The sequence below is a fragment of the Lathyrus oleraceus genome, chromosome 2 (assembly GCF_024323335.1).
Source record: "Lathyrus oleraceus cultivar Zhongwan6 chromosome 2, CAAS_Psat_ZW6_1.0, whole genome shotgun sequence".
NCBI classification, from domain to species: Eukaryota; Viridiplantae; Streptophyta; class Magnoliopsida; order Fabales; family Fabaceae; genus Lathyrus; species Lathyrus oleraceus.
Genome location: NC_066580.1, coordinates 144,160,688 through 144,182,545, shown reverse-complemented (window position 1 = coordinate 144,182,545; position 21,858 = coordinate 144,160,688). Strand labels below are relative to the sequence as shown.

Sequence of the window (21,858 nt, the reverse complement as noted above, 5' to 3'; positions counted from 1 at the left end):
TTTTCTATGACACAAATTGGGTGTCAAAAATGGTATATTATTTGGTTTACATGGTAAAAAAATTTGCATTGTTAGAGATCTTGTGTTTTTTGAGATTGTTTTCCCTTACAATACTAATTATCATACTTCCCAAGAATTTACTTTGTATTACAAAAGGATCTTCATAATTAAATTTTTAGCCAACAAGTTTATTGAACGGTACAAATTTTGTGTAGTAGGTAAGAGATTCAATCAAAGAGAAGATCGGGTTTATCTTGAAACCTTTATTTCTATAGTTAAATGACTAACATTCACCTTATTTTAGATAAAGAGATTTATATGAAATTTTCCCTTGACCTTAAAGTCACTTATATCCATCTATGCCTTAAAACAAGTTAGCTGACAATAGAACTACAAACTTACCGAAACTTAGTTTGCCTTAGGGTACAAGTAATTTTAGTCTAATTATTCCTTGTTTATCAAATACAATCGAAACCGTTGTACATTTATATTGTTTTGGGAAGTTTTATTCATTATATAACATTTTTCAATTTTCAAGTATTGTTAGAGATAATAAATAGTATAATATATTACTCAATAATACTTTAATAAACTCAAACATCAAAAATAGACCAACTGTACTTATTATATTGATTAATCACAAACTTGTTGAATATACATAGATTTATTCGTGTTTGACATCAACCAAACGATAATGCGGTATTGCATGCAAATGTTGGGCTCTTGGTGTTGCGAGTCCAAATTTTTCCTCCATGTTCAAGTTGGAAGGATTAATATTATATGGGAGTTCCCAGTTAAAACAATGCACCAATTGAGCAACAACCAACTTAATAGTAATTAAGCCCAATTGAGTTCCAGGACAACCCCTACGACCAGAACCAAATGGGAGAGACTCAAACTCGTGTCCTTGATAATTCATTTTTTTGTCAATAAATCTCTCTGGATAAAACTCTTCAGCATTTTTGGACCAAATATTAGGATCTCTCCCTATTATCCATATATTAATCATAACTCGAGTCTTTTTCTCTATTAAATAACCATCAATTATGACGCTTTCTCTAGATTCACGAGGAATTAGAAAAGGTGCAGTAGGACGAAGTCTTAAGGTTTCATCAACTACGATATCTAGGTACTTTAACTTTTTCAAATCATCCTCTTCAACCATTCTATTATTTCCTACTTCATCTTGTATTTCATTTTGAAGAATTTTCATCACTCTTGGATGCCTTAATAGTTCAGATAAAGTCCACTGAATTGATATAGCAGAGGTATCAGTTGATGCCACTATCATGTCGAGTAAAATAGCCTTGATGTTTGTTCGATCAATGACATGATTTTGCTCACTATCGTGATCAATGGTCTGGTGGATAATCGAAAGAAGTATGTCTACAAAGTCTTCACGGCGAGTTTTATCTACATTAGTAATTTGTTCATGCTCTGATATTATCATCTCTAGCATCTCATCCAATGTTTTACTGATTTTCTTGAAACCTCGTGTTAATCCCTATAAAGGAGTTAATTAGATATATATAATAACGTTTATAAAATAAATACTTTTAGTAAACATAATAAAACCATAAAACCATATGGAAAATTAAAGATTTGACTTTTAAAAAAAATGTGGATTTTTCTCATCTCATTATTTACCTTGATCTAATGGGTTTTGTTTTTCTTTTTCTTACTTAATTGTAACAAATAAACATGGTCATATAAAAATATATCTAATTTGTGTTTGAGTTGAGATAGAGAAGAAAAATAAAAACAATTCAAAAGTATATGCAATTTTTAGATGAAAGGTAAAAATCGATATTATTAAATGTGATGCTATAACTTAATCTTACAATCGTATTTGTGTTTGTTTTTGTTGATAAATACCACTTCGTTTAATGATGAAGAAAATAATATTCATGATAAAAAATATCGTTTTAATTCACATATTTAATTTTCTCATTTTAAAAATGATTGTCCAACTTAAAAAAATGACATAAGATTTTGTTTTTTTAATATTTTTGTTGTATTATTACCATAAAAATACCATGAAGAAGTGATAGAAAACAACAACAAAATCATATATCATTCTCAAATTTCGAATTTTTCTTAAATAAGAAATAATTATTTTTGTTTATAATCAAGAACACAAGGAGAAGGTATATACCTGAAGATCAAATACTCCTAACCAAGGAATATAATCAGCCAGATTAAAAGCTCCAAATAAAACCATTATTTCTCTAACAAGCCTCTTCAAGTCAAATTGCTCATACTTACTCCTACCTAATATCATCTTAAATATAATATCTTCAACAAGATTTTCTACAGCATCACTAATATTCACAACCTCACCCACCAAAGCAGCTTTCTCCAATGATTTAATCAAAACACTCAACTCTTGTTTTCTAATAGGAGCAAACATCTCAACTTTAGAAGCACTAAGAAGTTCCAAAGTGCAAAGTTTCCTTACACTACGCCAATAAGGACCATACTCAGAAAAGGTCAACCCTTTGGAACCATAAGACATGAGCTCAGATCCTTGAATCTTTGGTCGGCTTGCGAAAGCTAGGTCGTGTGTTTTGAGGAATAGTTCTGCTGCTTTTGAAGATGAAATGACAACAGCTGGTACTTGACCAAGTTGTAAGGACATGATTGGACCATATTTTTTGGAGAGTGAATGAAGTGTTCGATGTGGAAGTTTGCCTAACATGTGAAGGTTTCCGATTATCGGTAGAGTTGGTGGACCTGGTGGCTTTTTGTTGTTACTGTTTTTCTGTTTTGGATGAAAAAAGGTTGTGAATAATAGGTATATGAAAGTGAAGATAAGGAGAGAAATTATTGCTAGTGCAGTTGGAGAAGACATGTTACGATGTGTTTGGTTTTGGTGAAGTCACAAGGTTGAGGATTTCACGATTCCAAGTCAGTCTTATATACTAGTACATGTTTGTTTGTTTGTGGATTATCTCTAAACGCTACACCATATGACACCATTCACCCTACTTTGCTAATTAAGTGCCAATACTTTTCAACTCTTGTTTTTTTATATATTTTTGTTTATGACTTTTTACCGATATGACAAACCAAGATGACAAACCAAGAGAAAAATATTTACAAGAAATACTTTCAAATCTTTGAATTATATTTTAGTATCTTTTATTTTATTTTATTTCATTTTTCTTATTTATGATCTATTACCTCGATTGAGGTGACACTCTAGGAGAAAAGTATTTTATTTTATATTTTATTTTTTATTTATGATATATACATTGACTGAGCTAACAAATAAGGGAATTTTTTTTATCCAATATACGACCAACTCATCAATACTCAATGAAACATCAATAATCCGTGTGAAACTATCACCAATCAATAAGAACGTGAATATCTTAACTATCAATTTTGGATCCAAAATGCTGAAATGCAAATTTAATATAATGAAAACAATGATAATGAAAGGAACACAATAAAGTATAACATTATTCTATGAGATTGATTGCAAAAGTAGGAAAAAATTTCAAGGTTGATTCCTTAATGTAATTTCTTCTCTTGTAATTGCTTGCTAGAAATGTTTAATGTTAATTAGGAGAGCATAAATGTAACTTAACAATCTTAATTTTTATTGTGTTATGTAAAATGTTTAATGTTATTGTTGTTGTTGTTGTTGAGATTAAATATTTAATGATTTTGTTTATTTTATTTATTTATTGTTCTTGTTGTTGGTGTTGTTTTTGAAACTTAATGTTCAAAGATTTTATGGATCTTGTTGTTGTTGTTGAAATTTAATGCTAACGATTCTATATATGTATTTGTTGTTGATGATAATGGTGGTGATGATGATGACGGAGATTCAAACTTTTTCAATAAATTTGATGTTTTTAGATTGAAAAGAAAAAATAGGTTACAACAAAAATTATGTAAACAAGCTATTTTACCTCAGGTATCATTTCCAGCAAAGGTAAAAAGTAGCGTAGTTTTGATAATCTAAAAAATGTTGTTACTGGGGATCAAACTCATGACCAGTATAATTTGACTTTGAGGAACCTCTCTTTACATGCTAAAATCACCTGAAAATATTTTTAACGTCTAGCTAATCGATTAGGGAATCGTTTAATAAGTTTGGAGCCAATTTACAACTAGATAATCATTTAGCCCTAATCCTCTAATCGATTATTTTACTTTGTAACACTCAGAATCAATTGGAACAAGGCTCTCAATAATCAGTAACGACTAAATATTAAAACATATCAATTATGGCTTGAAAAATTGATTATTTGGGTGTAATAATCGATTGATCTAATTGATCATCACATTAATTCGGCCCATAGATTGTTTTCTTTTGAGCCAAATTTTTTCAAATATAAAGGAAGACTCTCCTCAACTGAAATCACATCAGAATTCAGAGTTTTCCTATTTCTCTCTATTTTATTACTCTCCTCTTTTCTCAATGATATTTATTCTTCGCTAAAAAGTTTCCTTAGTGCACTGTGAGGGTAAACTACTTTTGAGAAAAGATTCGTATTGATATATCATTATTAGTTTATTTCAAGAGTATCATTCTCTATAAAGTATTTTTTTATTTTCGAGATAAATCAGTGAAAATATTTATTTGGGTCTAGAACTTAGCCTAGTAAGAATTTAGTTTCATTATTTAGATTAGCCAGTAAAATCAATACTTATTTCTTTAGCTTAACCTAAGGAAAAGCTCTTGTTAAGTTGGGGGGAGGGGGAGATAAGCCAATGTAAAATCTTGTGGGGGAGGACGTTGGGTGCAAGTATGAATGGTTAAAGTCCCACATCGTCTATGAATGAGTTTAATATTAGATTTATGAGAGAGGAACCATTTAACTAATGCCTTAAGATTTTTGGTGGATATGTGGTGTCTCCATTTCTTGTGGTCATGGAGCATGTGTGTCTGTTGGTGCTCCCGACTTCCCTAGACTCCCCTTCACAATTTAAAAAAAACACAAATTTTGTGTTTTAAATAATATATTTTTTTAATTTATCATGAACTTTATATACCATAATTCACCCCTCTCTTGTACTTGGATTCACATGTTTAACAAGTAACATTAAATCTTAACTCCTCCTGTGAAATATTAACCATCCCAGGATGTAGGAAATGACTTCAATCGTTTCAAAATTCAAACTCCCATCCTTTAATGGAGAAGGGTATAGTTTATGGAAAGAGAGGATGAAGTTATTCATCGATGGGATGAATCGTAGTATTTAGAAGATTGTAAAGGAAGATGGATTTGTTCCTACGCACAAAGTTGATGGTGTTGTAGAGAACAAAATTAAAAAGGATTGGATGCAAGATGCTAAATAAAATGTGCAATACTATTTGAAGGTGAATACGATCATCATTATCCCTCTTGGGCTTGATGTTTTTTTTGTAAGTTTCTAACTTTGAGATAATCAGTAAAATGCAAACATGATTTACCCATAGCATGAGTCATATGAGAACTATGGTAAAAAAATTGCAAATGAGTAATCGGTTGTGAAAATTATTCAATCCCTAAAGCATAGTTGGCAACCTAAAGTCATTGTGATTTTTGAATCTAGGGATTTAGCACACACACACACATATTATTTTTGGTAAATTACAGGAACATGTGATGGAGATAGAAAAGCTTGCTATGGATAAGGAAGTAGAAAAGAAGAACAAAATTATAGCTCTAAAAGCCAAAGATTCTGACTCTGGTGGTGACATACCACTCATGGTATGAAACTTCAGAAAATTCTTACAGCATGAGAAACAATAACAAGAGGAGAAAAATGAAAGTGAAGAAAAACTTCATTTACTTTTACTTGATGTCAATGTGGAAAGAAATGACATATTAGAACAATATGTCCTCTATGGAAAAAGGCAAATAAGAATCAAAAGAAATCCAAGAAATCTTAGAAAAAGGGCAATAAGGCTCACATCATGTGGGATAACAATGACATGGAGTCCTCAAATGATGAAAAAGCTAACATATGCCTAACGAAACATAATCAAGATGACGAGGTAACCTCTCACTTTTATTATCAAGATTTATACCTCATTTGTAAGAAACTAACAAAAGAAATATCAAATTAGAACAAGTTGTCTCTACCTCCAAGAATATTATTTCTTACCTTGAGTTATAAAATAAAAACTTGTTGGAAGTAATAGAAATTATTAGGGTGAGACAAAATGATCTAGTCCAAAACTCTTCTCCTTCTAAGGAGAGTTAAATGAACTTGTCAAGTGCGATAAATGTGATTTTGAAAAACAAAATGTGTGATAGTCAAAAAACATTTGGAAATTTTTATAAAGAAAGATACAATTTGAATCTTTTGCTAGGAAATCAAAGTGCTTCCTACAATAAAGACGGTCTTAGCTATTAACGCAAGAACAATAGTATGAAATTTAGTAATATTTGAAATGGTAAACCTACATCTCATTGAAAACCCTTAAAATATATATATTGTAATAAAGATGGTCATATTGCTCCATTTTATTTAATTAAAAAGAGTCACGATAGCAAACAAGGGCATCCTCATTAATACTTTAATATAAAGTATTGTGAGCGCAAAATTAAAAATATACCGGCCTCATTGCATCTTTATAATCTTATTATAAAATCCATTTGTGAAAGTATTTATGGAACTAATAGTAAAAGATCCAAAATGGTATGGGTACCTAAAGTTTAAGACGTGAGTTTTTATTGTAGGAACACTTTACAATTTCGAATGCAAAATGGTATCATGATAGCGACTTTTCGAAGCATATGATCGGTGATGAAGCTTTCTGTTCTCCTCCTTCACTACTAATAATGGACGCTTTATCTCTTTTGGTGACAATAATAATGGAAAGATTTTAGGTTTTGGTACCGTCAGTAAGTCCCCAAATCCAATGATTTGAGAAATTCTTTTGGTTGAAAGATTAAAGCATAATTTACTTAGTATAAGTCAATTATGTGACGAAGGTAACATTATAACTTTTTATTATTCTAGATGCAAAGTCATAAAGTTTAAATAAAATTAAATTCTATTTACAAGCTCAAGAAGTGGAAATACCTAATCAGGGAATTTAAATAAAATTCCATCAAGTGATGTATGTCTCCTGAGTAACAAGGATGAATCTTGGCTATAGAAAATGAGGATAACTCATATCCATGTGGACCACTTAAACAAGTTGGTTCACAAGGATCTCGTAATTGCTATTCTAGACTTATATTTCAAAAAGAACATATTATGTAATAGGTTCTAAAAGAGTAAGCAATTAAGGGCTTCTTTTAAAGCGAAAAATATAACTTCCACAAACGGCCTTTAAAATGATTTCACATGGATCTTTTTGGTTCATCTAGAATTGTAAGTCTTGGTGGAAATCTCTACACCCTTATAATTGTGTATGACTACTCTCTATATACATGAACATTACTCTTATATCATAAATTAGATGCGTTTGCTACCTTTAGCAAACTAGCCAAGGTTATCCAAAAAAAAAGGATTAAGCATTGCATCCATCCGAAGAGGTCACAGTGGAGAATCCCAAAATGAGGAATTCAAAATATTTTTTAACGAGAAAAGTGTACAACATAATTTTTCCACTCCACAATCTCCCCAATAAAAATTTGGTACTAGAGAGAAAAAAACATATCTCTAAAAGAGCTTACGAGGGTGATGCTCGAGACAAATCTTCCAAAATAGTTTTGGCCTGATGCAATAAGCATTGCTTGCTATGTTATGAATTATGTCTTGATAATACCAATTCTGAAGCAGATGCCCTATAAGTTATATAAAGGAATAAAGTTAAATACTTCTTACTTACATGTCTTTGGGAGAAAGTTCTTTATCCTTAACAATGGGAAGGGTATTCTAAAAAAAATTTGACGCAAAAGTTGGTGAAGGCATATTCATAGGATATTCCACTTTGAGCAAAGCTCTTAGAGTCATTAAAAAAAAGAACCATGACGACAAAAAAATCTTTTCACGTTAATTTTGATGAAACTAACCTAAATTATTAGAAGTAGAGGTTTTTGATTAAGCATCTATATAGGAAAAGACAACCTTAAAAGAAATGGATAATGATCAGGAAGTAGAACAAAGTCAAGATCAAGAATAAGTTCAAGATCTAAATGAGGAAACTTCTCTAGATCATCAAGATCTTCCAAGGGAGTGTTGGACAACCAATGACCATTACACTTAGAATGTCATGGGAGATATTTCCAAGGGAGTTACTACTCGACACTCCCTTAACAAGGTATGTAATTTTGTGGCCGTTGTTTCGAAAATTGAGCCAAAAGGAATTTACGAGGCTATTATTGATGAACATTGGTCTCTTGCCATGCAAGGGGAGTTTAGTCAATTTTAACGAAAAAAAGTTTAGGAACTTGTTCTAAAAACTTTAGCTAATCAAGTGATTGATACCCGTTGGATTTTTCATAATAATATCAACAAAGATGGAAATGTTTTAGGAAACAAAACTAGAATTTTTGTGAAGGGTTAGAATCAATAGGAAGACATAAAATTCAATAAACCTATGCTCATGTAGCTCAATTAGAGGCCATAAGGATGTTTTAACTTTTTTCTGTATCATGAGTTTCAAACTCTTCCAAATAGATATAAATAATGCATTCTTGAGGGGGAGAAGTATACTCTTGACTCATGTCAGAGGGAGTTTAATCACTCGGAACTTTATATCTATGTTTTTCTCTTTTAACACCCCCTGAGAGATGAATTGTCATCATAAAAGGGAGATGGAATATGTATTTATATGCTTGCTGGTATGAAGCTAATGATCTGGATGTTGTCGACTGTCTTGATGTTTTGATGACAACAACACAAATTCTTGTTGAAGTTGATGGTTATATCTTTCCGAATATCTGATGATGGTGTCTTACTTGAAGATATATAAAGCCTCATCAAGCAGAAGATTCAAGGTTCTAGTGAAGTGTTTATATGATCAGTGTATATGTAAAAGGAACTTAAAGCTTTGGAGTTGTTAAAGAGAGGAAGTGTCAAAGCTCTCCTAGTCATATTTGTCTGAGTTACCAGACTCTTGTGAAAGTAGGAGAGTAACTCCTAATATACTAAGGATAGTCACACGCACCCCCCCCCCCCCCACACACACACATACACATACTTAAAGCCTTTGAGGAACCTCATTTTACTTTCTAAAATCACCTAAAAATATTTTCCAGCTCTAGCCAAACGATTAGGGAATTGTATGATAATTTGGAGCCATTTTACAACTGGATAATCTATTAGCCATAATCCTCTAATTGACTATTTTGCTTTGTAACATTCATAGCTGATTAGAAAAAGGATCTTAAGGATTAGGAACTGCTAAGTATCAAAAACTTCTATTTGTGGCTTGAACAATTCATTATTTAGGTATAATAATCGATTGGACTAATTGATTATCACATTAATTTGACTCATGGATTGATTCCTTTTATGAGCCATATTCTCACCTATATAATCGAGAACTCTCCTCTGTTGAAATCACATAAGAATTCAAACTTTTCCTATTACTCTCTATTTTATTACTCTCCTCCATTCTTAGTGATATTTCTTCTTCACCAAAATGTTATCTTAGTGCCTTGAGGGTAAAAACTACTTGTGAGGAAACTTTGATACTCGTGTCATGCCGTTGTTAGTTTATTTCAAAAGTGTTATTCTTTCGAGGTTCTTGTTTTTGTTTTAGAACTTAGCTCAAGATTAGTTTTGATTGGTTCCTCGAATTAGCTAGTAAAATATTTACTTGGTTTGTGAGTTCAACACATGGAATTGAGACAATTATTTTAAAAACTGCCTTGCTTAATGGTTTATGAACAAACTGGATACTCTACGGAAGTAGGTAATTATTTGATTCATGAGAATGTCATATACTCTGAATAGAGATAAGAGTATTTATATCTATTTCAGTTTTGCAAAAATCAGCATTCTCATAGCAGAACAAAAAAGAGAGTTTTACTCGAGTAAATCACAAGTAGATAATCATGATCATAGGGATACTCTTTTATAAATTTTAAAATCAAACAAAAGTACCATCGGTTTAGATAATCATGATCATAAGGATACTCTTTTATAAAATTTTAAATCAAACAAAAGTACCATCGATTTACGGAGTCGCCACCAATGTTTTTATTTTTAAAGGGATGCATCCATAAAACCCTTGAAGGATAAAAACATGGTTCTCGCAACCAGTTTAGGGTTCGGAAGTCGGTTAAGCGACGGAAAGGTATTAGCATCCCTCACATTTATTATACTCAACAAGAATATTCTAATTAGCTTAGGGAATATAATGCTTAACTTAAAGATGTTTTAAGTTCTCTGTTTATTAAAAGAACTTTTATATAAATGGGGGAAATTTTAGTGTTTTGTTAATGGGTCTGACGAGATGTTGAATCTCGCTCCTACGTATCCCCATGTGTGACGGAGAACTCAAGGTTGTGTAGTTATTTGGTATAAAATATTTGTGTGTTGGTTGTTTTTAGAGAATGGTGTTTAAGTCACATTCAAGCGGTTAGAACATTTTCTTGAATGCTCGCACTATGGAGGCTGAAGCGTTTGTTTGTATTTTATGTCAAAATAAATGAAACACTATCCTTTTGTGAAAAAAGTTCATTTTGATTGCACAAGGAAAAACAAATTAATTTGATGAGTTGAGGATATTTTTAAATATGAAGGAAGAATAACCGATTCAGGTAAAACATACGTTGAGCCTTAGATTGTTTGAGAAACAAATCCATTTCTCTTTTAATACTAAGTTTATTGTGAAAATCGTTTGTGGGAGAGAAATGATTGTTCAGACGATGCGTGCGCTAAGCCCTCGATTATTTGATAAACATGTGAATATGCATTCACTCATTCCTCCCTATTTAATTAGAGGTATGTTATATAGGAATTTAATTTAAGACGAGATAAAACTACCTTTGTATATTTGAAACCTTATTTTTATTTTTGGTAATTTAATATTTGTTTTTGTTTGTATTTTTCTAACAATAATTAAATTAAAATAAAATAAATGAAAAAGAATTTAATTAATTAATTAAACTAAACCAAATAAAAAATGAATAAAAAAATAGAGGGGTGCAAAAGAAATGGGGGAGTTGTGAATAAAGGAAATCAGGGCCCAAACTAGGGGGGGGGGTTTAAAACAGAAAAAAAAATCCTGGGTAAAGCGGGGTCATCAAATTGGTCTAATGGATTTAATTTATTATGGGAAAAATGTGTTAAACCATCTGATCAGGAATCAAAGGACATTATTAAGACGTTCTAGTGGGAAGGCATACAGGAGATTACGCTGGAATGGTGATCTGAGGGCTCTGAAGAGAGAGACACACACACGTCCTGATCCCAGAGCATGGAGAGAGAGTATATAAATTCCTCATCCCGAAATCAATGCTCATTTCCTATTTCTCTTTCTCTTCATTCTCTTCCTCTTCTATATACTCTCTCAAACTCACTGACCTCTCTCTAACTCATCCCTCATCAGAAAGCCAAAACCAGTCCTCTTAACATCTGTAGCACCACCTAAGTCCACCACCAACTTCAAACCTTGTTCTTCATGTTCATATGAACATGAAGAACAACATCGTCTCCACCCGTTCATCCGTTGTGACAAAGCCTGAACCACCATCAAATTTCATCCTTAAACCCAGAACCTTCAAACCTTCATCATGTTCATCATGAGCATGATGAATCTTCACCCCTAACCTTCGAACCCTAACCAAAATTTCCAAAAATACCCCAAAACAAACTCAAAACATAGATTGATACATCCTAAACACAGATCAACTAACCAAATAATGAAATCAAAACAAAAAACCACAACCCCAAAATCAAAAGCCTACCCTCTGTTGGACCTAAACCAACATCAAACCGACCCCAAATTAAAGCTAAACACACATACAAAAACAAACCAAACAAAATAGCACAAATTTATGCATCAAAACCAGAAACCCTAAAAATTAACTTATCCCAAAACTCTAGCATATACAACCATGATTAAGAAGTAATAAAAAAGGAAAAGAAGCTACCAACCGACCCTGCAGTGAACTCCTAGGTAATGCACTCCTTCCTTCACTTTTCCTTCTCTCTGTTTTGTGTACTTTCTCAGCTCTCTCTCCTGCTCCTTTTCTAACTTCTTTTTCTCTTTGGTATGAGGTTCAGATGGGGTTTGCAAAGGAGCAACGGAGGCTAGAGCCTTTTGACATAGTTTGTCTTCAATGTGGAGGTTAGGGTTTTTTTCCGTGTCCCCTCTGTGTAAAATCCTTAGGGTTTTTATAAGTAGGAATTATGTAAAAGGATTCAATGTGATTGTTCAAGTTTTAGGAAATTTTTATTGAGCTTGATTCTGATGTGATTCTGATGTTTACTTAGGGCTTAAGTTTGTACGAATAAGGAAAAAATTATGGGCCTTGTATTCCGAATATGATGTAATAAAAATTTGAATTTTTGGTGTGATTTGATCCAGTTGAAGCAAGTTTAGATTTTTTTTTATGTTTTACGGTTTCACAAACTAGACAAAAACAAAATAATAAAATAAAAAAAAAAATGACAATAATATAAATAAATGACTGACCTAATAATAAAAAAATTGATAAAAAATGAATGAAAAGTAATTGATAAAATGAAAATGCATAAATAACAAAATAATGAATTAATTAAAATAAACAAGTAAAGAAAAAGATAAAAAGTCAAAATGGTTCCACTTTGACTTTTTAATCAACTTGTTTGACCTTTGACTTTAACACATGCAACTCACTCAGATAAACAAAAGACTCAGATGTATCAAAATGACTCGGTCAAGGACTAAAGACTCAGACAGAATGCAAAATACATAATATAGGGCTCAATGCCTCAGATAACACAATTGACTATGACAAACTCTAGTGACACAACAAATGACCCAAAATAGAAAGAACAGATAAAATTGTGGGCAAATTTTAGGGTGTGACATTATGTGAATTTGGTGGGGCGGTATGAGGTGGGGTAGAATTTACATGAATTATCAAGATTTTCCATTAATTAAAAATAAAAGAAATTGAGTAAAATATGAAATAGTGGGATATGGGAGTTGAAATAGATTATTGAGGAAATTAGTGTGGTAAAAAGTGAGAACCCAAAAGTTAAGGGGAGAAATAAAAATATTAGTAATTGGAATTAAGTTTTTTAAAAATAAGTACATGATAATTTGGAGAAATAAAAATAAGTAGAAAAGTTTGGGAGAGAACAACTGAATACATGCTAATTTGGGCAAAAAGGCAAGAGTGGAAAAGAGACAAACCTAGGTTGGAGAAGAAGCCATAAGCAAAAGCTTAGATCCTTGTTGGAAATTGAGGTAAGGGGGATTACTCTAATATGAGTGTCAATTGCATGAAGGATAAATAAGAGTCATCACCCTCTTCTAGATTTTCTCATTTTTACCACCATTGTTGATGCTTATGTGATTTAGAGAAAACGTTGTGTAGGTTATGTTATGATTATTGTGAAACATATGAAATTTGTGTTATGTGTTATGCTGGAAATTATACATGATGTGATGATATGAATCTAAATGTTGTTGTTCATGTGAATATGAATTGATATCATGAACATGGTGATGAAATTACATGATAAATTGGTGTTGATGTTTAAGTAGTGTTGATTTGATGAGATTCCTATTTAATATAATTTGGGTGATATGTTTCTATGTAATTTGGGTGATTTGGGGTTGAAATAGGAGTTTTAAGAATGCTCGAATGAAAAATAATGTATATTTTACAATCTGCTCAACGGTGACGGACGTCACCAATGTGACGGGATAACCATCATTCAATTGGGAGAGCTGACAGACGTTAGCATGGTGATGGGGTCACCGTCATGGTCCCTGAGACGGGTTTCTGGTTCAGGCGTCAGCAAAGTGACGATTTTGTGTGTGTGTGTGAGAGAGAGAGGGAGAGAGAGAGAGAGAGAGAGAGAGAGAGAGAGAGAGAGAGAGAGAGAGAGTGACGACCATCAGCCTGGTGACGGGTTGACCGCCAGTCCTTGCAGTTGACCGATTATGATTGGTTGATTTGATATTTCAAGTTTTTTTCGAGAGCGGTGACTGTTTATGTTTTTTAATACTGTTTGGAAAGTTTGGGTGGAGTGTCGCGTTGAAATCAATTGTTGATGATGTATTGTTGCATATTAATATGTTTATATGTATATTGGTGATGTTAACATATGGTGTTGCATTATGGTGATTAATGAGGTTCAGATAAGAACCATTGGTGATGATTTTCATATTACATTGTTCTCGCATTGTCATGCATCATGAATATCGAAGAAAGTGATTGATGATGATTGGTGATGAGATTGTTCACTAACATAACTCTAACATCCAATTGTGAGTAGCTTGGTACCACATTCATTTGATGATAAGAAGATGAGTAAATTGCATACACATCTGTACTTATGATTTGGTGACGATTGTGATTGTTTTATAATGATGTTGATTATTTGTGAGAGTTGTGAATGACATGTTCGCGTTGATGTTTTGTTGTACTGCCATTTGTTACTTTTGCACCGTTAGCATATTTTGAGCTTATTCTCACTCCTATTTTCTTTGTTGTGGTGTTCTGTATTCTCTTGGGATATAGATAATCAGCTAGAGGAGCAACTACTTTTAAGCTGGAGGATGACGTTTGATGCCTCTTCATTTTTTTTTTATTGTTTTGTTGATCCGTTTAGTTTTCGCTAAAGCTCTGATATATAACAATGAGACATATTGCTTTGTTACTTGTGTTTTTTTTTTGGAGATGTTTTGAATTGCTCCATTATCTTTTGGTATGGAGACTTATTATGTTAGATGGCATTTTTATTGCGCTTATAAATTTGATATTTTATTGAATAAAGTGTTTGGTGAAGAATGTGTAATGCCTTATTTGTAAAATTTAATGAAATCATTTTATAAATAGAGAGTTAGGATATTAGGGTGTTACAACATGTTTTTTTTAATTGATAAGAGTCTCATAAAAAAGTTAATATATATTTTTATTGACATTTAAATTATAGCTACTAAATTGACAAATTAAACTCTTTATGAAACACATTTTATTTTTGACAAAATGTGTGATACCACAGCTACTAATTAGTATGCATGATGATAAGCTATAGCAGAACATGATGAAACACAAGTTTACTTAAACTTAGAAATCATTCAAAAGCACATCATGAAAATAAATAGATTCTAAGACCCGAGACACATTAGTTATACAATGTTATTTCATGAAATTACTATGTAGGAAAACAACAATGACTAAATATGTGATGACTGGTATACCTACGGATTTAATTGCAGGTTTACAAGAAGATAAATTTTCCATAAGATCTACCTACCATAATAATTATCTACAAAAGTTTTAGTTGAGGACCGTTATCAATAAGAGAATCTATGTGAAATATGTTTCCTACGAAAAATTGGCTAAAGTCCACATGAATATAAAATTATTTAGCCAAAATACAGTATTCATTAATTTATTGTAAAACAAATTATAATATTACACAATTTCTCTCATGATGATATATGATTGTCCTCCTTAAAACTAATAGACGATAACTCGGTATTGCGTGCAAGTGTTGAGCTCTAGGTATAGTGAGTCCAAATTTCTCTTCCATGTTCAAATTTGAAGGAGTAATACTATGTGGAAGTTTCCAACTAAAACAGTGCACCAATTGAGCTAAAACCAATTTTACCGTAATCAAACCCAAATGAATTCTAGGACAGCGTCTCCGACCAGAACCAAATTGTATACACTCCATCTCTTGTCCATGAAAATTCATTTTCTTGTTGATAAATCTTTCGGGATAAAACTCTTCAGCATTTTGTGACCAAACATCATGATCTCTCCCTATTGCCCATGCATTTACTATAACTCGTGTTTTTTCCTTTATAAAATAACAATCAATTATTATATTCTCTCAACATTCACGAGGGATTAGTAAAGGTCCAACCGGATAAAGTCTTAATGTCTCATCAACCACCATATCTAAGTAACTTAAATTCTTCAAATCTTTCTCTTCAACCATTCTCATATGTCCTATCTCATTTTGTATCTCATCTTGAAGTTTTTTCATTATTCTTGGATTCCTTAAAAGTTCAGATAACGCCCACTCAATTACAGATGCAGATGTATCGATTCCCGCTGTTATCATGTCTAGTAAAATTGCCTTCATGGTGCTTCGATCAATGACGGGATTTTGTTCATTTTTGAGATCAATGGTTTGGTGCATAATTGATAGTAGTGTGTCTATGAAATCTTCGCTACGAGTTTTGTCAGCATTAGTAATTTGTTCATGCTCTTTTATTATCATCTCTAATACCTCATCAAGTGCTTTACTTGTTCTCTTGCAGGCTTGTGTTAATCCCTAATAAAGAGTTAAATTAATATTATCAATTATTAATTGAATATTTTCACTTATTTTAAGAAAACAATGAAAGCACGTAAATTTTGATACACACACAATAGCACGATTGATTATCATACTTACTTGAAGATCAAAAGGTCCTAGCCATGGGATGTAGTCAGCCAGATTAGAAGCTCCAAATAAAGTCATTGTTTCTTTAACAAGGCTCTTCAAGTCAAATTGCTCATATTTACTTCTACCAAATAGCATCTTATATATAATATTTTCAACAAGAGTCTCTACAGCTTCACTAACATTCACAACCTCACCCACCAAAGCAGCTTTCTCCAAAGATTTAACCAAAACACTCAACTCTTGTTTTCTAATAGGAGCAAACATCTCAACTTTAGAAGCACTAAGAAGTTTCAAAGTGCAAAGTTTTCTCAGAGAAACCTAACCCTTTTGAACCGTAAGAGAAGATCTCAGATGCCTGAATCTTTGGTCGGCTTGCGAAAACTAAGTCATGAGTTTTGAGGAACAATTCTGCAGTTTTTGAAGATGAAATGACAACAGTTGGGATTTGACCAAGCTGTAAGGACATGTGAAGGTTTCCGATTATAGGTAGTGTTGGTGGACCTGGTGGCTTCTTGTGTTTTTGTTTTGGATGAAAGAAAAGTTTGAATGAAAGATATGTGAGTGTGAAAGTGAAGAGAAGGAAAGAAAGTGTTGTTGCAGAAAATTGATAAATAATCGCTGATCTTTCAAATTATTTAAATTTGGTTACTTACAGGATCGATCAGATTGATCTTAAGACATGTGCTAATTGTTTAAAGTAAATTCTAGTATATATGAACACTTCGACAATGTTTGCGGTAATGGTGATTAATGAAAAAACTCAGACAGTAAAAGACTAACACAAATTAAAAAGAGAGATTGTAAAAGAAATGAAGATAACTTGCAATAAAGATGAATATTTGAAATAAAGAAGTATTTCTAGAAAATAGAGAAAAAATGTATTACTAAAGTAACGGACAATGGTGTAGAATGAACGTACATTTCTTGACTAACCGTTTCTCTCCACACGGGTACTTGATAAATTTTACAAACCCTGTACACAATTTGACACCATGATCCTAACACTAAGACCCTCTATTTATACTCAATCAAAATAATTGTTTCTAACGGCCCCTCAATCACGTCGAGACACATGACACTTTGCATGGGTGCAACTATCCATTAGGCTCCACATGTACCTTCAATAGTTTCAAATAAGAACAAAGTTCTCTCCTTTATTTGAATTTTGAATCTCCAATCGAAACCGTCTTCAAAACATTTAAAGAAATATTTCTAAGTCCTAACTGCACGCTGACCCTTCTCACCCAGTGACTTTCGATTGGATCTTCCTAATATTAGATTCGGTCGAAAACATCTTCACATGGGATTTCCATTTTGGTAACTCTAAAATGGACGTCGAAATTATGAGCTAACAAATTGCCCCCCAAAAATGTTATTTTCGACATATAGGAGAAAAAGACATTTTTTGAGAACATGCTACGATGCCTTGGACAACTCTGACACATTGCCAAATGTTGCAATGTTGCAAAACTTTTCAGTTTCTCCCAGCTGTTTGATGACGTCAGAGTCATCATTACCTTTTTCCTAATCACGTCTCTTCAGCCCAAAACTGAATATTTTCAATCATCATGTTTCCTAGACTCTAGGAAATCGTGGGTTTAGACATTAATTACCACCTCTCCATCACACTATCCAAGGAAGACACGTGTCCCACTAACTTGTCAATCATCAATGTTGATTTGAAGCGTTTTTTCTCCCAAGTCTGCTTATAAAAGTCACAAACTTACCAATTTCATATTTTATGCTTTCTGAACTTTCAAACGCTCTAGCTATTCATCCTCAAACCATCTTTAACAAAAACCCAGATTATCTTTTTCTCTTCCAACTTTCAACAGAGATGACAACTTCAAGCAAAACCCCTAAAGAAGTGAGCATACTATTAAGACCACAACTGTCAAATCAAAAGCTCCCAAGAAGATTTCGGAGCTTCCTCTTTTCACCGCATTGCCTAATCCAGTAACGGTGGGTAATCAACAATACATCCCAGAACCGAAAATGGAGGAACAACGCAGGATCTACGCTTCCCAGGTGATTATCCCTGTTTCCATTTTTGGAAAAACTCATGCATTATCTGAGCCTTTAACTGATTTAAACACATATTTTAGCAAACTTAAAGAATATTTCCCCTCTTACCATAAATGCAAGCCCATAGGGCAAGCGAAAAAATCTAGGGTTGAACTAACCGCTGTTGAAAACCAAAACACTAGTGAAACCATAGATTTGAGGTTCATGAACAACGAATTTAGAGTTTTTCGCGCTACCCCTTCATTCAAAGACTGAATAGATTATTTGGAATGGTTAAAGAAAATAGAGAAAACCAAAGCCTAAAATTGGAAAGACATGGGAATTTACGACCTGATCATGTTGTCGAAGGTAGGATTAGAGTATAGTGCATCCATGTTGGTTTCTTCATTGTATTTCTAGGATAGTACACATTATACTTTCCACCTCCCATGCGGCATGGCTACACCAACACTTTTCGATTTAGCCTCTATCACAGGGCTAAAACCCACTGGACACACGTACGACCCTGAGATTGATTCTTAAGATACCATAACCTTTTCGACCTCTCGAGCAGCGTATTCGACTGACATCGCACATTATCATGACAAAGACATCGACACCGTCTCTGCTGTTGGACATAGCGTTTGCCTAAGTGAAATGATACTGGCAAGCCTCTATGAATCATTGAGTGATGGAGTCACTCAATTGAAGAACTTGGGTGAAAAAGGGAATCTCCTTGTCTCTAGTCCCTTTTGGTTATTATAACTCTGGCTTAATGCCATGTTCGAGGCAAGTCTACCGAATAAAGGCCTCGTTGATGAAGAGGCTAAGGAAGTAAAACGCAGAAGGATCGAAGGCATTCAACTGGCCCAACTGACTCCCAATGACGAAGGACAAGCCCTTCGACCAACTTTCATGGGCTATGTAATGATGTTCGCCAAGCGCCATGTTTTTACTTCGTGCATGACCCCATTTGCTGCTAGAAAGTATGGTCGATAATGGTTTACAAGGCCTTTCCCATCTCCTTCCAAAAAACGAGAGACAAAATCTCTACTGATTTGGGAAGCCTTTTTGACCCCTATGATCTTAACCCTTCGATTAAACCCCTCGAAGTTACAAGTTACTTTGATATACTGGCAGGACCCAACTCACTCCTCTCTCATTCGAGCCTAACTTTTTTTGCACTTGAGATTCGGGAGATGGTGGAACAAATACTATACTAAAGACTTCTATGATGTCTCTTCCTTTATCCAACATTTTAACAAAGCTTTTCTTCTTGTGCAGGAAAAGACCAGTAAAGGTACATACACACTTATCAAACAAATCTAAGCTTTTCAAAATTACTTTGAAACTGCCTATAGGCCTGATGATCTTAGTCGAACCATCTGCTAAGCAGCTGTCACGCTCAAAGAACATTTTTCAAAGAAAATAGAAACTCTAAAATTTCCTTCGTATGTTCCTCATGAGAAACGCTATGAAATGGCTTTCGAATTGTTTCCTCCAAAATTTCCTCCACTGCCTAATGCTGACTTTGGAGTGGCCCTTGCCCCTCCATTTCCAGACTGGTTTATCTGTGGGCACTCCATTAAGATACTTCGACATCAGTCCCAGAAAAAAGCCCAGCGGGTGGTTATGACTAAGCATACTTTAGACAGTTTCAAAGGGCATCTTCATATAGGGATCGAAGATGTTCGCATCGAATCGAACATATATGAAGGTGTGACACGAAAGGTTTTCCTCGAAGCATACCCCTCTTTTAGGCTATTTACCCTTAACTTACACTAATTTCTTTATGTTATTTTCTTTTAGCTACTAGGGTCCCACCCAAGAAAACAATAATCAGAAGGCCAGTCGAATCAAAGACTGAGGGAGATAGCAAGCCCACAAAGGTATATCTTTGTCTTGCCCCTTTTTACTCTTTGTTATGTTTAATGGTAATGACACTCTGTAAGACCCTAATTTTGACCCTAAGATCCCTCATGGCATCATGTTATTGCACAAGTGCATTGCCTCAAGGATCATAGCATGTTTGGCTCCTTAACCCTAGGGTTGGGACTTGTTTGAGTGTTTTGAGATCACCAAGCATGCTTGTATTGTATGTTATTGCTTTTATTATTTGATTACTAATCAATAGCACAAAAATATGTCACTAACTCTTTTTGTTTTGAAGCTCAAGTGATCATGTGCTCCACAATGCTCCTAGGAGGCTCCTAAGCCCAATGCAATGGCTAGATGAAGAAGAGAAAAAGCATGACAATGGTCCACAAAGTTCCTAATCATCATATATTTCTCCCAAGTATCTCAATTTGCCAATTTGATCAAGATAACCCAAAGGGCTTGAAGATTGTTTCCCAAGGAAACCCTAATTTCACAATGCTTTGATTGTGCCTTGCCCATGAAGCAATCTCAACCTCTGATCAAATTTAATCAAGGGGAGTTATTTCATTTATCATTTTATTCATACATGAGCCTATTTGAGGCCCCTCAATCATTTATCATCAATATTGGAAGTTTGACTTTGAAAAGTTGATCAGTCAAGTCATATGACAAAGCTGAGATTCAATGAGCTATACTTTTTTATGTGTTTGTTAAATGAAGATGACCCCAAAATAAAACATGTTCATAATAATCATATGAACAACTTTCATGTTCATAAAAAATCCATTTGAAACTTGGAAGGTCATCATTCATTTCAAAACATTATAGGTCATTTTGACTGAAACCCTAATTTTGGGTCAACTTGCCAAGGGAATAACTTCCTTAATTTTTATGATTTTGGGGTGAGACAAAAGTAATTGGAAAGCTTGAGATGTCTACTTCAAATGTTATGTTGGACAAAACTTCATAATCCTAAAGGAAATACATGTGATAATGCAAAACATTATAGGTCATCTTGGACCTAATTCATTGAATTTGAAAATGTATCCAACTTCAAATGCCCATAACTTTGTCATAGAAAATCCAAATGATACAAACTTAGAGTCTAGATTTACCATCTTGAAAATATATACAACTTTGATGTAAGAGATGTTTTCATTTGAAGCGTGTATCATGAGGAAAGAGGGGTTTAGCCAAGCTTACTTTTGGGTTAATTTTTCAAAGTGATTTGAATATGTTTTATACTTGAATTTTCCAAGCCAATTTTGATCAATTTTCACATGCCAAATTATTTTTTTCCCAACATGACTTTTGTTCCTTATTTCAATAGCTTTCCAACCATTACTCACAATAGTCCTTGGGGTCTACCATTTTTGTGTTTCGAATTTCTTTTCATTTATGTGCATTCTTGATATTTTATGTTGAAACTTGAAATGCAAGTCCTTTCCATCCAATGTACATGACCACATGCCTTCTATGTGAACTCAGCAAGCTCCTTCAGCCATCCAT

General features: G+C 33.2%; 1 protein-coding gene and 1 pseudogene across 2 annotated transcripts; both read right to left on the bottom strand.

Moving 5' to 3' along the window:
* Window positions 1-602: 602 nt before the first annotated feature.
* Window positions 603-17,065, bottom strand: LOC127118550 (cytochrome P450 CYP736A12). Of its 2 annotated transcripts, XM_051048762.1 has the most exons (3): window positions 16,940-17,065; window positions 2,156-2,704; window positions 603-1,504 (listed from the first exon to the last, which is right to left on the bottom strand). In XM_051048762.1, the coding sequence occupies exons 2-3, from the start codon at window positions 2,696-2,698 to the stop codon at window positions 665-667; spliced, it is 1,383 nt and encodes a 460-aa protein (XP_050904719.1). In that variant the 5' UTR covers window positions 2,699-2,704; window positions 16,940-17,065; the 3' UTR covers window positions 603-664. The 2 variants fall into 2 exon arrangements, with proteins under 2 accessions (XP_050904719.1, XP_050904718.1); XM_051048761.1 differs by lacking the exon at window positions 16,940-17,065 and having other exon boundaries at window positions 2,156-2,878.
* LOC127122312 (cytochrome P450 CYP736A12-like) overlaps window positions 15,478-21,858 on the bottom strand; it is a 22,063-nt pseudogene continuing 15,682 nt past the window's right edge.